We start from the raw sequence: 17113 nt of genomic DNA, 5'->3' as shown, positions 1-17113 counted from the left end.
TCTGCTGCCTCTGCCTCAGGGACGGTAGGGTGCGGCTCCACCAATCTATCTCCCTCTCACACTCCCGGATACTCCTCAACCTTTCCACCTCCTCCTTCAGCTCTGCCACCAGGCCGAGCAGATCATCCACCTGGTCACACCGCACACAGGTGTTGTCTCTGCCGCCCTCCGGCACAGCTGACAGGCTCAGGCACTCCCTGCAGCCAGAGACCTGGACAGCTGTATGCTTGCGTGTGAGCTCCGTCTGGGTCGCCACATTCCTTCTGGCGACGGCTTTTGGCCGAGTGGAAACCATAGCCGGTCCTCTTCTCGGAAGCCGACGATTACCAGTTGAGTTGGCCTCCTGAAGTTTGGAGGTGAAAACAATTTCTGAAATTGTTATATGATTCTTCTGTAGCATCAAGGCTGTGGTGGGGGCCTTTTAAGTCCTGTGCTCATCTGTGTTCCCTATTGGTAAGGCAATGCAACAGAGCCTGGGAATAGAAGAGGGCCAGGACACGGCTGGAACGTAGGCTGTCTGCGTGTGGCCCTTCCCAAGGATTAAATTTCCCACTGCAGAAATGAACAGCAAGTCTCCTGAAGGCTACAGGGTAGTCAGACATCACATTTCCCAGTTTGAACCGGTTTTGGTTCCAGTATCAGTTATGGTGAGTGAGTGGCATACTTTGGAATACGGCAGAGATCTCCTGAGATCTAGTCTTCAGTACTAGTTAGTGGACAATATGCCTTCCTGTCAGAAGACGGATGATCGTTAGTGCTATTGGAACATAAACGAATACAAATCAGTTTTGCTGAAGCCAGTGAAGCTGTTAAATTATGTCAGCTGAGGATCCATTCTAACACAGTTGTATATAATGGACTTTAACTCCATAGGAGTTATGCAAATAATAATCTTACATAAAAGACAGAGATTACAGTGGCTATCTTCTCTAAAGGATATCAAGATTTTCATAGAAATCTGAAGTTTATAAAACTGAAGTGACAGTATAATGCTAAAATTGCGCTCTGTGATGCTCCCTAAACAAGCAGCTAGCAGTATGCAGGGGAATACTTGTAAACTGAAAAGTAGCCAGTTAAATATGTTAAGCATATGTGTACAGCTTCCTTATTCTATTACGCTGAATTCGTCTCAGTACTATCAAAGGAAGACAGATCAGATAAACAGCAGTTACTATGTGAAAAAAAAATTATATTTAATATAAAATATAATTTATATTTATATAATTTATAATTATATAAAATTTAAAAAATATTTTTCCCTTATTTCCAATGTGTTTGATTTTTATTACAGTACGGTTTGCAAAACTTGTCTCTAATACGGTTTTAGAGAAGAATTATGTGAAGTGGATTTAGATGTGAAGGCAGCTTTTTCTCTCTGTTAATGAAACCTTTCTTAAAGGCTGTTCTATAATTACACTTGTGGCTTGGTGGATAATGCCTTGTTCTCATATGCAAGTCATTTGATTCCTCTGGTGCCTCATAACACTCAAGAAGCATGGACTCTTGCAGTGTGACTCATGTTGTAGCTTATTTTACTGCATATTCTATATAAAGACTTCCTTTGAACGGTGAGTGGATACACGGTATCAAAGTGACAATAACAAGCTTTGTCTGTCTTGCTTCACAACAGAGAAAGAGCCCTACAAAAATACACTGAAGTGTAGGTCGTTGCAAATTAGGTAGCCCTTCAATTAAGAAGTGTTCTAACTCTAGTATTACTAGTGACCTCATCTTGTCTTCTAGAGGGACTGAAAGTCTCGTCCCAGTATAGCAATGCACTTGCTTCAAGAATTAATCATTCTTCTTGCTGTCAGAAAAAGGGTTAAGTGTAGCAGATTACTTCTCAGTAAAACCTGCCTCTCTTCTATCAGGAGTGCATAAGAATGCCCATGTATATTTTTCACCACTACAACAGCAGGTGATAATGATGCATTCCAAGCCAGAGCTGCCTGTTTGGGCTGCTTAGCACCTTTAATACTGGTGTCCACAAAAACCTGAAAAATTGCAACTTCAGGACATCGGTGCGTGGTCATGATGATAACACTTAGAAGAATTGCTAATAATAAGAATTGAAATTGCAAAATAAGTTTGGGATATAAATATAATCACAGCCAATGAAAATGATATTGAAAAGTTTTTCTGTGAGTGGAAGGACTGAAAAAGCTTATTTCCTCTCCATTTTTGCTCTTTCCTGCCACCATAACTTCCATGATGTATCTACTTGATGGTAGACAACGTATGTGGTGTTTGGAGTTACACCCACGAGGATTAGCCAGCTGGTGTGTGTGTACAGACTGGTCCGCTGGCTGTTACCCAGTGAAATGGGTGACAAAGAGTGCTGCCCTCTTTTCCCTTAGTAGTGACGCTATATTTGGGACCTCTTTCCTATCACTAATTTTTATTTGGCTTCTAGGACCTTATTTGAGCCCTATCTCAAATTTGCTTAAAATTTTTCCACTGGAATCAAAAAGTTATGGGAAGAAGGGAGAAAAGGGAGGAATTTCCTGCCAGGCAAAGTGGTTACATTTCGTTAGGAAAGCAGACCAGCAGAACAGGGTCTTTGCACCCACAATTGAGTACAGGAGGTCTGGCACGTTGTGGCCACAATTATTACACAAACAACAATTGAACTTTGTTTGGGTATGCTTTTAATGAGAAAGTTGGGAAAATTATCAGGGACTGTTCAGTGTAAGAGAAATGGACAGAAAGATGAGTGGACAAGGTGCTCTCTCGTCTCAGCTGCCACTGCACAGCCAGAGCCAGGGTTATTTACTGCATCCTCCTAGCAAGGCCTTTTAAAAAGAATTTTGTAATGTCCATGTTGAGCCTCTGAATTTTCCAAATGTACTCGTGCAATATAAGTCTTAAACAATCCATTCATCTTCATTTGATAATCTACAGAAATGATTTAAAATCATAGTGCGGTAATATTGTGCACTGTTATTTTTCCTCCTCTACTGAAAACCAATTTAGTTTGCTTTCCATGTAAAAACAGCATATTTATCTAGTACTGCTGTTTGCTTTGTGTAAATATTATCCCTTGTAATACCTCATTTCCAATGGGTTTGGAACAAGAACAGCCAGGGTTCATGAGAAGCAGGTGGTGGGGCCTACCCAGCACAGCCTGATGTATTTATTTTAATACCTTTTTGTCATCCTTTAAACAAGCAAATAAAACATGATTCTATAAAGAAGGAGCAGGAAATACAAAGATATCTAAGAAGTGAACAATTGAAAGCAATGGACTAGAAAGATGTTTTACTTACAAAATTAATGATCTATTGTATGTCCTAGCTGTATTAAACCTATCCTTCTAGTATCCATCTAGTGGAGTAGGTTGAGATTTCAATATGCTAATGAAATTATTTTTAGCCATGTGTGAGGGGGTACCCGGAAGAAATGGCGGTTTGCCCAAGTGGAACAGAAACATAAAAGTTTAGAAAATTGTTTCAGTTCCTAGTGAGCTTGCTATCAAATAGATAACTTCTAAAACCAAGTCGAGTTTTAGAATATACTTTTAAAAGCCAAGTCTTTCAGAATGGCAAACTAAGTGCCATGAATGTTTCACTGAGAGCATCTTTTAGCCAGTTTGACAGAAGTTGTCTCTCCCCCAAGAGGCCAGTACTTGAGCATTTGTGCTGACAGGTTTTGGATGCTTGGGCTTGGCAAATTGTTTCTGGAGGATTCTCAGTGCAGGAATCAGCTTTTCTCTTTGCCCCTCAGATGTGGAATTTCCTTGCCAAATTGCCTCACAGAACTGCTGTGTTGTTATATACGTAGTATATGGCAAAGTTTAATGGTCTGTTAGTGAGTCTTCAGCAACCCCCTTTCTCTTTCTCTTACAGTTGATTGTTTACAGTCTTCCATCATCATCATTTGTGTAGTCCTTCCACGTAAACTTAATAGTAATAACTGTGTCTCTTTGAATCTGGTTATGTGTAGTTAAACCTCTGTTTGGGATAGTGTTGGCTCAGTTTCTTTATTAGTTGCATCCCTTTTTGGTGGTATAGCTTTAGTGCAAGGATGTAACAAATATCATTCTTTCAAATGGGAGAGTGTTTCCTAAGGCATTTTTGTTTCAGCCTTTGGAGGTCTGTCCTATGATGGATGCCAAAGCTGTGAACTTCTTGTTCTCAGTTACCTCAGGCTCCGATATAATCTTACTTGCTTTATTTGAAAAAAAATCCCTGGTGAAACATCCTCTTCGTGTACTTAGTTAATTTGTGCCATTCTGCACCTTTTGTGCTGTGCCACTTGCCTGCTTCCATCCTGCCTCTAAGTGCACTGTGAGCCTTTCTGGATGGGAGGAGGGAGAGACAGGATCTGACCTTTCAGTTTATGTGTAGAACTTAGCAAAGCTGGACCCCAGTCAAGCTGATTTCAGGGCTCTGTTGGACAGAGGAGGAGTCTGATACGATGTTACACTCTTCTCCTTCCACCCTTCTTTCTTTTTCTGGAAAGATTATTACTCAGTTTAGTTCAGTACTTTACCCTTGATTGTCTTGTGAGTTGTCTCCATTTTTTTCATATTCCTCTTTTGCTCATGTGTAGGTTCAGCCTTAACATCTCTTTACTATTTTTTCCACTTAAAATCTACAGTGCATCTTCATTACTGTGCCCAGCTGCATATCTCAAATGCTGTTTTAATCTTGATGATAGATAACGTGACAGATCATAGTGAGAATGAAGGCTGATAATGAGGAATGAAAATCAAGGTGACCATTTTTTGTGATTATGTATTGTACTGTGAAAGAAACTCCCATTCAAAAAATGAAATAAATGGGAAACAAAGGCTTTTGAATACAAAATTCCAGCCCACACCGAAGTGTCAGCCTAGTCAAACTAAGCTACATGCTTGATGCTCAGCTCAATTGGAAAAAACCACAATTTGAGTAATTTTTAAATGGTAACTAAAAGGATTTGGATCATTTTTACCCAGATGAATTAATCTGGGAGAATGTTCTGTAATTTCTTTAAACAAGTTACTCCTCAGAATCTCAGAGTACTCTTAGTTTGGACTCTGCTTGGCTTATACTATTTTAATCCTTTAAAACTCACATTTTTCTATCTTATTTTCTTCTAATTTTGCTTATAATTGACATCCCGGTGCCACAAGATAAAAAATAACAAACATAAACAATGCTTCACTATGGAAAATAGAGATTAAGCTTGTGATTGGAAAATTGGCAGAGGCTTTATGTTGTATTATGTGCTGTTCATCTCGATCTGTAGAATCTTTAAGCCTAAACTGTCTCAATGACAGCCAGATTTAAGGAGCCTAGCTTCTGCCTATTGTGAAATTGCTTATCTGTTTCTAAGACATCAACAGGTAGATCTGCTTCTTCGGTGGCAACAAGAGAGAGGAGGGAGTTCATTTATCAGGCATATCGGTCAGCCAGTTCACACTGTCTCTTTTTTTTTCTTTTGTTCTTATAGTGTGCCCTCTTCCCCGAAGTCTGTCCACTCCCTGTGATATCTCATCTGTTCAGTGGACTGAAGGAATCTGTTTAGGCTATGTATTGCACTCCCCTCCTACCCTTCACCCATTGCTCCCTAAAACATTTTCACTTCCTTCCTTCTTATTTCTTGTTAACGTTTCTTTCTTTTCTAACGTTTAACTTCCAGTGGGACGTTCTTCCTTGTTTCCCATCCCTGCACGCCTCCATTCCTCACTGTCCCCTCTCGTGATAAGGTTTGAAAATGTTTCTAGGGCTGAGCTGAAATGAATAATGTTACTTTACTTTTTGCCTAAAGAAAGGATTGCGTGAGAAACAGCCACAGCAAGACTCTGGGTTAGAATTGCAGAACAGCATTTGGTGTGAGGGCTTTTTTAATCTGGGTGAGGGAATAGCAGTTAAATAAAATGTCTTTGGTTTGAGGAAGTCACTTGCACTGACTCCAGTCAGAGGGAAAAACCTTGAAAACTGCCCCATCCAAATACATCTGTTGCATTGCAGATTGGTCATGCGGTTTACCTAATCCCTATGTTACAGCACAGCTGAATCACCGTTATTAATGTTGTTTGCATTTCAGTTTGATAAAAGTCAGTCATTCCCGTCCAATACGTTTTGGTATCTTCAGATAAGATGCTGTTGTACAAGTCTATCAGAAGAGACTGTGTTTCACAGGCCTTTATAGGGAACTTCAAACATGAGGGCCATGAGATGTTGGACTGTGTATGAGGATGTAAGGCACTATAACTAAACACTGTATTACAAAATAGCTGAAATGTTATTGTGAACTCCAGTGGGGAAGTACCACAGGCAGCATTTATTATACTACACTATGCCTGAAAGGGACTGGATTTGAGCAGCTGGACCTATGAGAAATTTATGCTGGCAAGGTAATTCCAGTGGTGCCATTGCACTGACTGCTGGCAGAGTTGGAGGCCCAGGTATTTTGGGGTGCTGTTAAGTGACATCAATCTGATGGTGAGTGATTTTCTGTGATGGAATACACTCTTTTCCATGCACTAGAAGGAGTAGACTATGTTCAGTCATACTTCCTGAATTATAATTATTTAGTTTGTCTTTAGGTTTTTGCCTTTTATTTTGTATTGTACTTATTGTTTTGATTTCACAGCAGTGTTACTGAGTGAGCTACACAAGCTGCTTTTAAAGCAGCTCACACTGTAATCAAAATAATATTTAAAAAGCATTGAAGAAAGGCTAATGTTATAAGGGCAATTCCCTTGTATTTTACTTATTTACACTTATGAAATATCCTCATTATTGTTAGGCACAATTGAGTAGAAACAATCACTTTGAGGAATTATCCATGAAAAGGAAGCCTTTAATATTAGAAGAGTATTGGAAGTTGATATGTGCTTGTTTCTGTGAGAAGCAAAAGCATGGCATTAGACTGACCCCACTGAACTCATTAAGAGGTTTATATTGATTGTAGAGGAATTAATATTTAACCCAGAGTTTCTTCCAGATGAAAAGAGGTTCCTAGACCAACATAATTCTGTTCTTAGAGGTTGTAAATACAAAAAGCAGGGTTACAGATCAGCTCACCATTTTGCTTTTTCTTTATTTGTTTCAAATCTTGTGGTAGAAAAATATTGGGGGAGGGAAGAAAAGAAACTGTTTATGAACAATGGATAAAGCCACTGCTGCACACAGTGTCAACATAAGGCCAATGTGTCATTTAAGTTGCACTTAAAACCTATTTTTAGGACTTAAGTACTGCACAGACCTTGTGGTGACCTTGCAGAATTTCACTACAGAAGAGCATGACTTCAACCCACTGTCAGAGCACACCCTGCACTGGGAGGTTTGCAGCTCTTCTCTATCTCGGCGGTACATACCTAGTTCCACATACATTTCTTCAGATGAAGCCTTTTTCATAACATTCATGCAAAGATATGTTGGTCACGTGTATCAAGCCTTCTGTATTTTCAAGGTGGCAACCTCAGGGTGGAACAATAACTTGGTTTAGGGGCTCTTGCTGACTTCTGACTTCTCTAGTACACACAATCCTTGCTTTTTGCTTGCTCTGCAGGTTAAGATAGGTGATCAGAAACAAGACACGTATGTTGCTGCAATTACAGAATTTACCATTCTGTCAAAGCACTTTACAAACATAAATGTCTTCCTGGTGTGACCTTTTGTCTCAGCTGAAGCTCTGCTCCAGAGAAATGCTAAAGATCAGTTCAGGGAGGCACCCCATATGGAAGAACTAGTGTAGGAGGCAGCCTGTAGCTGCCCAGGCGAGGAGCTGAACAAAGCCAGTCTCATGGCTTCAGCTGGCATAATATGCGAGTCTCATATTACCTGTCTCTGATCTTCCTTGTACACTTCTTGCATAGCACACCCAGACTGAGCTCACCTGAAAGAGTGCATCTTTGCTCCTCCCCTCATTAAAACAGTGTATCTGAAAATGGGAGGTGTGACTGCCTGAGGGTAAAAGGAAGTATTTTGTGCCCAGAACTTTAGGAAGTTGTTCTTGGAACAGGTTTCCCTTGTGCATGACCCATGAGATGATGCCAGACTTAGCTTGACCTAAGTGCTGTCAATGTAGGTTTAAAGGTTGGCTGTAGTGGTAAGAAAAATTATATTAAAAAGGTACCTTTTTCTTAGTAGTTCTGCTTTCTGTTTTCGAGACATATCTGCTAGCTTTGCTAATAAAGATGCAGGTTTACAATTGTTAGCATCGCAGAACAGTTTGAAGAAGAGTGAGGTTCTGTTCTGCCACTTGCATCATTCATAGATGATATGAAAAATCCAGCTAAGGTGTGATTTGCTGCCTCTCTCCTACAAGTGATAATGAAAGGGGAAGAAAGGAGAGCACAGCTTGATTTTCTGATCTTGTATTGAGTTTGAAGCACTGCCGCTGACAGTCATCATCATCTGATTTTAAAGTGAACAAATTCAACACAGAATCCCTGTGAAAAAGTAAATATGGAATTGTATAATGCTCTTTTTCAGCCACTTTTTAAAACTTGAACTTCACGTTAAAAGCAGTTAAATTGTTATATTTTTTCCCTATAAATACATTATCTATTCTGTGGTTACACAAGTGTAGTAAAAGAAAACACATAAATCAAGTGGACTGTTTGTTCTTCTTTATATATTTTCTTTGTCCTCTTTTAAGTGTATGCAATCTTTCCCACCCCTCCCAACCAAGTCCTGTCTCCACCCAACTGCATTTCCTGAGTGGATTCCTCTAGCAGACAGAATCGGAGGGCTGCATGATGTCATTTCTATATTTAAATTAGATGGAGCAGAATAGGCTGTGTAATTTGTTTAATCACTGCTCATGCTCTAATTTCCTTGGATTTGATTTTTTACAGTGCAGTCTTATCTTTGGGTTTCTATCTGGTAGCCAAGTCTGCTATTTGGCATGATTTCAGGGAGCTGGGTGCATTTTTCTTCTTGACTAAAACTCAAGGGGATTCTGTGATCAAGCAAATTCTGCACACAGAGCTTTTCAAGCACGATAAATTGATTTAAGTGGGAATGTGACAGAAAAATATATGCCTCCAAAACAAAGAGATCAAATAAAATCTAAAGCATAGTTGATTAGAGCCATGCAGAAACATTCAGAAGATGGTAAATAGGTAAATAAATGGAAAAGACGCAGATTCATCTGCTATTATATAAACTGTACTAATTCTGGGATCAGGATTCAGCAATTTCAGTACAGGCATTTCCTGTATTTATTTTGTCTAAATATGACTGAATGGTACTTCACTTCTGCTATTTCAGGCCTTGTCTATCTCATTTTAATGACTTGATAGACTGACATATACAAAACAGTCTCTGTTCAGTAAGTCGTGGTAAGATCTTCACATGGTTTATTTTCTATTTTTCCACAATACATGAAGATGTATTTTCGCTATTGTAGCATTTTTTCCTAATTTGTCTTTATCCTTTCCTTTAGAAATACCTCAATTCTCTTCTCTTACCTATACTGTGAGTGACGGTGAATATATATATCCTGTGAATGACAAAGGCAAGTGTTTAGTAATACACAAGATACTTGGTGTTCTAGAGTGAAGCACCAGCTTCAAGCAATGATTTGCTATCCAATGTTAAACAGCCATGGGTCAGGTCCTTTTTGTGATATCCAGTTAAGTGGCATTGACCTGAAATGTATGGAAATTTTCTGATTGAGCTTGCTTAGAAGAAATATGCTTACTAATTTGTAAACGTACTAAGGCGGCAATATCTGAAATCAGAATTATGCCAGAGTCTTCTGTGGGTCTCAGCACATACTATTGGGCAACAGCAAGTGTGTTGTTTGGTTTCCCCTTTGTAACAAGATTTGGGTAAAAAACAACTATGAATATGATAATCAGGGGGGTTTTTTTGTGAAATTCTGTACGAACATTAGGCACTTTTTATTGGAAAACACTAACGGATAGCAGGCAGATGACCTGAGATTTTACGTGGCAGTTCAGTGAAGAGCAATCTTTGGAGCATCAGATCAAAGCAAAGATCTAGACTTTGAGACAGCAATCTTTGCTTGGTTTGGTGGGTGAAAAGAGGGTCCAGAGATCTTCAAGGGCTCTTTCACATCACTCCTTATTGTTCTGGAAAAAAGATAAGAAGAAACAATGCACCATGGGAGTGACACACCCTTGTGAGTAATGCTCGCAAGGGAGGTGGTTCATTGCCAAAATGGTATGACTGGTGCAGCCAACTTACAGGAAGAACAGAGCTGTACTGAGAGCATCAGTGATCAATTATTTATTGTCAAAAGAAAATAGAGAAGCTGGCCCACATTGTCAAGCTACGGTATGTGTTCCCCAAGAGAAACCATTACAGGAGTATGGACAGCTAGTAGAGGAGGATTGCAGAACTCAGGTAATAGTCAAAATAACAGCATCTAATAAAATAGTTACACAAGGTTTTGAAAAGCATGTATAGAAAGGGCACCTTGACGTTTGGCCTAGGATTTCTACAACTGAAATGAATTATTTTGTGTTACTCCCAAGTTTGCAAGTAATGCAGGCTCTGCCTTGTCACCTTCTCTGCTGCCAGTGGTAGGCAGAACAGGAAGCAGCACAAGTGCATCTGGTCAAAAGTGACGCTGTGGGTTGAGACTCTGAGTCGGGGAGAAAGAGAAAGGGAAAGGAGAGATCATGTGTTCAACGAAGAACCTGTTGTGGTCTACAAAACCTTCTGCAATTTAACAAGACCCTCACTTCCTAGTATCTGGCCACATAGAGGTTTACCGTGGGATGGGGAAGCATTAGAAGCTGGCTTGACTCCCTAGTGCTACAAACCATCACTACCTGGATCCTTATTACACAGCCCATCAGATACTCTGCTGACTGGAGAACTGCTGCACTTGGGGGAGTATCTGGTGTGGAACCTGCATTCAAAGCTTTATACCCAGAAGGTCTTCCCTTCAACAGTCCTGAGTCTTTCCCGTTAGAGTGCTGTGGTTTTGCTATGCAATGCACATGGAAGACAACAAAGGCTCATTATTTTCTTTACATCTGCCTGGCTTGATTTGGAGTGTTTGTATTGCACAGGTCTCTTCTTTGCTCCTTCTTTCCCTTTAAACAGCTATTAGCTCTTCAGTACTTGCAGCAGAAGAGAGGGACTAACTACAACGACATATTTTATATACCTTATGTACACTAGAAAAATTTGTAAGGAATTTAAAGATAGGTTGCATCAGAATTATAGTAATTGCCTTTCTAAACATTAGCATATGAAAATATACCAAATTATGTTCACAGAGTTAAAGAAAATCTATTGTAGGCATGAAAACCTCTGAAACTAACTGCAGCTAACTGCAAATAAAGTCTAAATAAGAGCATGCGAAGGAACACACTGAAAAGCCTGACAATAAGTGGCCTTAAAAACTGTTGGTATGAAAATTCACCCACAGCACCTCCCCAGTAAGGCAAGCGTGTGATTCTCTTTCCTCCTTTTCTCCCATCCCCAACTGTTCCTTGTCAGCACTCTTCTGTGCTTTAGGCTATAGCAGTGGCTGAAAAGGTCGTGTTAATTTTCACCACTGCATGGATATGAGGCGGTCAGTAACTGGAAGAAAAAATACTGTCTTTATTACTTGTGCTGTCAGATTAGATGCAGGAAGTGTCTGATCTTTAAGCTGTTGCATGATAGAGTTTATAAATCGGTAGATATCTGAAGACAGAGTGAATAGGTCACTGACTGTAGTTTTAAAACCTGCTGTCATGTTGGATTTACAGAACTTGGAGACTTCTGGTAATAAACAAGCTTATGATGATTTGATAGCTGTTGTTGTCTTTCATAAGGAAAGCCTTTCCAGAGTTCATACCACCAGTGGAATATGTTTTCAAAAGCCTTTTGTAAATATTTAGTCTTTTAATCTTCAGGATGATTTTAAATGCCACCTACCAGTACAATTTAACTTATTGCATTTTCTTTTCATTTACAGACATTATGGTAACAAGATAGATCTCACAGTCAGTATTGTGTTTTCCTCATTATCTCAGCTTTGAGAGATCTCATGCCTGGAACTTCATTACTCCACCTGATACTGTGAATCTTTATGCAGTTACTTAAGTCTTTCTTTGGATACTTAGGTTTTCCAGCAAACAGTGTTTCCCTGACTTCTTGACAAATAAGTGTCCCTTGACATTTAATTTGGCTGATGCAGTGACACAATTTTAGGTGTAAATTATACCTCCTATGTTAGCCCGCACCCCACCGAGGTATCTTCATGGGAGACCATGTGTAGGCAGTCAGATCAGCCTTCCCTCCAGATACCCAGATATAGAAGGTAGTTTCATTTACACAGAGGTCCCCTGGAGGAGTCTGAACAACTGAGCTTTCTGAGTGCATGTCTTGAATTAGTGCCTCTTCTGGTAATGCTGCCTGAACTCCTTCACAGGCAGCAGTGCTCACTGAGCTTGCTGTGTCAGACTCGTAAGTAGACTCATCCCATGGCAGGGTGGGACCTTCATGTGGAAGATGACAGAGCTGAAGTCCTTGGCAGCCCGTGCTTTTGTTCCTGGTGGGCTTTGGCATCCTGAGCAGGAGGTGGGGCTGAGTGGGGTTAGGTGCCTCCTTTCAAGTGTTACGGGCAATTCTGGCTTATTCTACCCGTAGGTATTTTTGTTAAGCTAGGCCCCCAAATCTTTTGGAAATTAGATGGTGTGTTCTATGTTTCATTTCATGAGAATAATAATCAGGAAAAATATTAGAGAATTAATCAGAAGGGAAACTGCCATGCAGTGTATGATGACTGTGAACGTGGTGTAGGAAGTAAAAGAGAAAATGACTGTCTTCCTACAATTCAAGTTCCTTATCAAGGTGGATTAAATGTGGACTAATAATGTATTTCCGGGAAAATGTTATTTTTGGAAAAACAGAACAAAGAAACGAATATCATATGAACAGTGAGGAAGAACAAAAGAAAAAACCCTATAAAATTTGATTTTATCATATCCCAAATGAAACATTTCAATTTTCCATTTCTAAATCACATTTCAAGACCAAATTCAGTAGAAGATAGAACAAAATGCTTATCTACTGTTTGAATAAAGTGTTATTTCAACCCCTTGTGACATGCCTTCCTTTTTTTCATTTGGCCAACCAAAATGAGTTTTTCCCTTGTTTTACATGTGTGGTTTACTAGTTGAACTGAGAAAATAATTATTTCTCATGTTCTTCCTTTTACTGAGTTGCAGGCATAGGACTAGATGCAGAGTATGGGAAAGCAAACAGTTTGGGAAAGAAAATAGGAGAGTTTTATCCTCAAATGAAGTAGCATTTATTTTGTGTAACTGACCAGGGATATAACATAGTCTTGCTCCTACGAGTTTTCAGCCGGATTATGGGTGAGATTTAAATAATACATTACTAAGCTTTAGGATGTAATAGCTTGTCTAAAAATAGGATTGGATTATTAAGATTAATGTAATACGTGTAGCTTGTTATTATTTAGAATGCAAGACAGGCAGTCTTTAGTGCTAGAATTGGTGATATTTTCATATCTATTTCCAAGAGAAAGAAATGTTAAAAGGATAATTCAAGCATCTGTTACAATCCAGCAAACAACATTTTAAAAGTTATATTTTAAATATATTCTATATAAAGAATATATAAAATATTCTTTATAATAAAGAATATTTTAAATACATCCAAACAGCTCCATAGAGCAAAGGATAAAACTTTTAAATTAAAATTGTACTGTGAGGGAAATTTTCCGTCTCAATTATGTGTGCTTAGTTGAAACCTGCACGAATTTCGGCTGGTTGGTTGTTCACGTTCAGCTCACTGCACACCCTAAGGACAGCATGAAACATTTTGTTTATGCTGATCATCAGCATCCCTGTTGCACAAGCTTGTTTTCTGACAGTTCCAAAAGGGAATTATAATTGTTTACCCTTAAGCATGACAGTAATATAGTATGATTGAAAACAAAAATGTCTCACTTATTCATTGAATGATTTGTGTTTGATAAAAGGACATTTTTTTCCTTTGGTGTTATTTTTTAGCTTCTGTGAATTTCTTAAGCCCTAGACAGAGCTTTGAACCTTATTGATCATTTCACCAGCATTCACTGAAGAAAAATACCAGTTACTGACATCAGTTGCAATTATGTAGTTTACAGTGGTACAAGGGACATTATTTTTAGTGTTACAAAGTTTCATCTGATAATACAGTTTTTGTGTGTGTGTATGCATAACATGAGGTGCTGGGTTTGGGTGTTTCATAACCTTGTAGTTTCTGAAAACCAAACTTAGTGTGTTGGAATTAAATATTTTTGCACTAAATCTTGTATGTTTCAAATCTGACACCAAAATTGTAGTGGTACATGATTCTCATGAATTCTTAGTTAACAGCCTCGTCTCCATCCCTACAATAAAGTAGCTTTCTAGCTTGAGTTCAGCTGAGTAGTGTAATTTCAAACGAGCTTTAAAACAGCCTTTATGGGAAATCACACAACTAAGTACAATATTGGTTTATTAGGGCCCTCAAAGTCATGCTTTGGGGAAGATGGAGGAGGGAACTGTTTTAGCACAACTTTTGATAAAATAAAGGCAGTGTGCTCCAGTCAAGAAAGCGGGCCTTGTAGTATTAAGAGTAAAGACATGTCTGACTGCCTCAGATTGCTTGTATGCATGTGAAGCACAAGGCAGCAGACACACAGATGTAAATACCACATCATCCATTGAATGGCTTTATACATCTGTAGCTGACTGAATGTGCCATCGCTGTCTTTCAGAAATATCGACAGTATATGTCTGGACTTCTCACTCCTCCTTATGGTGTTATGGAAGCCGGCTCCAACAATGACAGTAAGTATGAGAAAATAGATGTCAGATGTTAGAAAAAAGAGAAGAAAGGGGAAGATGAAAGTCCTCTGGTTTTGGGTGTTGGATTTTAAATGTTAAATTCAATTCAGTATTACGACTGTATTAATACTTCATATAGTAGGAAGTACTTTGGAACTTGCCTAACTGCATTCCCAACTGTATAAAAGTGTACACAAAGCTGTACACAAATCTGCACTATGAGCCAGGCCTGTTGACTAAAGCATACTGTATGATGTCATGCAACATTTAACTGGTTATAGGTGTTACATGAATTCCGTGGAACACGGCCATGAGTCCTGCTAGTAAAATAAATATAACCAACTGGCTTATTTTTTTAGTTAGGATGGGCTACACAACTTGCTTGGGAACCTAGGTTAGTGCTTGGGCAGACAGCCTGCAGTAAACATGCTGCTGTCTGACCTTAGTTACATAGCTAAGTAAGTTTGGGTATGTCTGCCTCATGAGAACCTGTCAAACTGTGGGATAGTGCTGTAGACGTGAATCCAAGGGTAGCCTTTGGAACTTGTCACTTCTGTAAATCATGGTACTTTTATTTAGTTGCCAGAGGATTATTTAGATGCCAACCAGGACAATATCTGATGGCTAGCAATTGCATGTGCAAATTTTGCCCTGTATGTTGTGTGTTCAATATGTTCTATTTGTGAAACAATAGCATAGCATAGCATAGCATAGCAATGCTAGTTAGTGCAAATTCAATGTCACGTTTGACTTCAAGGTACTAAAACACAGATAATGTTAAATGAAAAAATATAAATAATTCCTGTCTACATACTTCAAATATTAAGTTGTGAGAAAGTACTACATTTAGCAAGCTGTTTATAGTATTGACGCAAGTTAGCTTTTTGTCTTTTTTGTGTTCGCAAGAGAAAACTTGTCTGAATAAATCTGTTTTGCTCTTAAAAAAACATAGATTAATGTGTATGTTATCAAAGTATTGAACGCTCCAATTCGCTATTCTATTGATAAATATCTCCACTGTTACTTAAAGAATATACAGTATGTATTTATTTTCTGTATTCTTTTTTTAGGACTGCCAGATAAGGACAGTATGTCAAGCAGTGCTCTTTGCCAAGTTTCTAAAAATTGTAATAAGGTAAATCCTACCTAGTTTTGCCTTTGTTTTTTGGTGGTGGTGGGGGGATTTGGTAATGAAAAATGCAAAAGTACAGCATTAAATTGAAAAGAACCATGTGCAAATGCAAAGCATGTGGCTGATGCATGTGAGTACAGTATACAAATTATAAGGATGCTTTAGACATTGTATCATATAACTGGAGAAAGCAACTGGTTCAGGATCAGCATTATTAGAAAGTGTACTGCTGCCGAAGTTTGTGTTACAATCTGGTTGTGCGATCTTTGTCAGAAAGGTGCTGAGGGTAAAGAAGAAAAGCAGCACCGTGACAAGACCAGTGCATAGCCAATGGATCATAAAATTCATAATTCATCCTATTTTAAGGCTTAACTGAATCTTAACTGATGCATAGGCATTGTTCTGGACCTTTGCTCAGGGTGAATTTTCTCCTGTGTTCAGAGAGCAACTTTACGTCCCAGTTCCCCTTTGTAAAATAGTTCTGTGCCTTCGGTCTCACCAGATGAGGACCCACATGAAAGAACTCATGAATATTTATATGCTGGGTTTAAAGTAATTATAATAGTGGGAAGAAACAGTATCAGGCATTGCTGTGAAGATTAACAACTTTCAGATTTTTTTATGGCAGGAGTAGAAAACTTACAGTAATAAACAGATGCTTGGATGCCTTCTTTCTGGACATAGGAGTTTAATTGGATGCAGTTGTGTGATGTCTTTAAAAGGTTAAAGGTATTTTTGTTATACAAAAAACATCTCTTGACAGCCGATAAAGACAATGAATATTTTAGCGTGTTTCCTTAATGCGAAAATAACTACTTCCACCTCTCCCTGTCTGTCTGTCCTGCTTCCTCAAGGGTACTGACCTTTCTTACTTGTCACATTCAGCCTTTATTAAATGTATAAATGTAACGGTATGCAGTTCCTTTTTCTAGAGTCTTATTCACTAATGCTATACCACTTCCTGACACAGCCTTATCCTGTATGAAAATAAACATTTTTCCATGCACTGAGTAATAATTCTTAGATACTTAGATAGCACCTTTCATTCTGTAAGCATTTTACAAACAGTTACGAGTTAAGTCTCAGTGCGCCTCTAAGATGTTGGCATTTCAGTGCTACACTTGGAGTTAAACTAGATCAGGGGTCTTGCTTGACCTCTCAATGAAAGCACCGGGTGTAGAATCCAAACTAAAAGATGTTGTATTTTCTGAAGCAGATAGAGGTAACAAGGTAAA

At 38.8% G+C, this 17113-nt stretch overlaps 1 protein-coding gene across 2 annotated transcripts in view; it reads left to right on the top strand.

The window, feature by feature from the left end:
• The window catches only part of RAPGEF4 (Rap guanine nucleotide exchange factor 4), a 163558-nt gene that overhangs the window by 65916 nt on the left and 80529 nt on the right, over window positions 1-17113 (top strand). For both annotated transcript variants that reach the window (XM_076342598.1, XM_076342597.1), the window contains exons 5-6: window positions 14677-14749; window positions 15817-15881. In XM_076342598.1, coding sequence (XP_076198713.1) covers window positions 14677-14749; window positions 15817-15881 — 138 coding nt within the window. The remainder of the gene's footprint in view (window positions 1-14676; window positions 14750-15816; window positions 15882-17113) is intronic.

Source organism: Aptenodytes patagonicus, chromosome 6 (assembly GCF_965638725.1).
Source record: "Aptenodytes patagonicus chromosome 6, bAptPat1.pri.cur, whole genome shotgun sequence".
NCBI lineage: Eukaryota > Metazoa > Chordata > Aves > Sphenisciformes > Spheniscidae > Aptenodytes > Aptenodytes patagonicus.
This window is presented reverse-complemented; position numbering and strand designations above follow the sequence as displayed.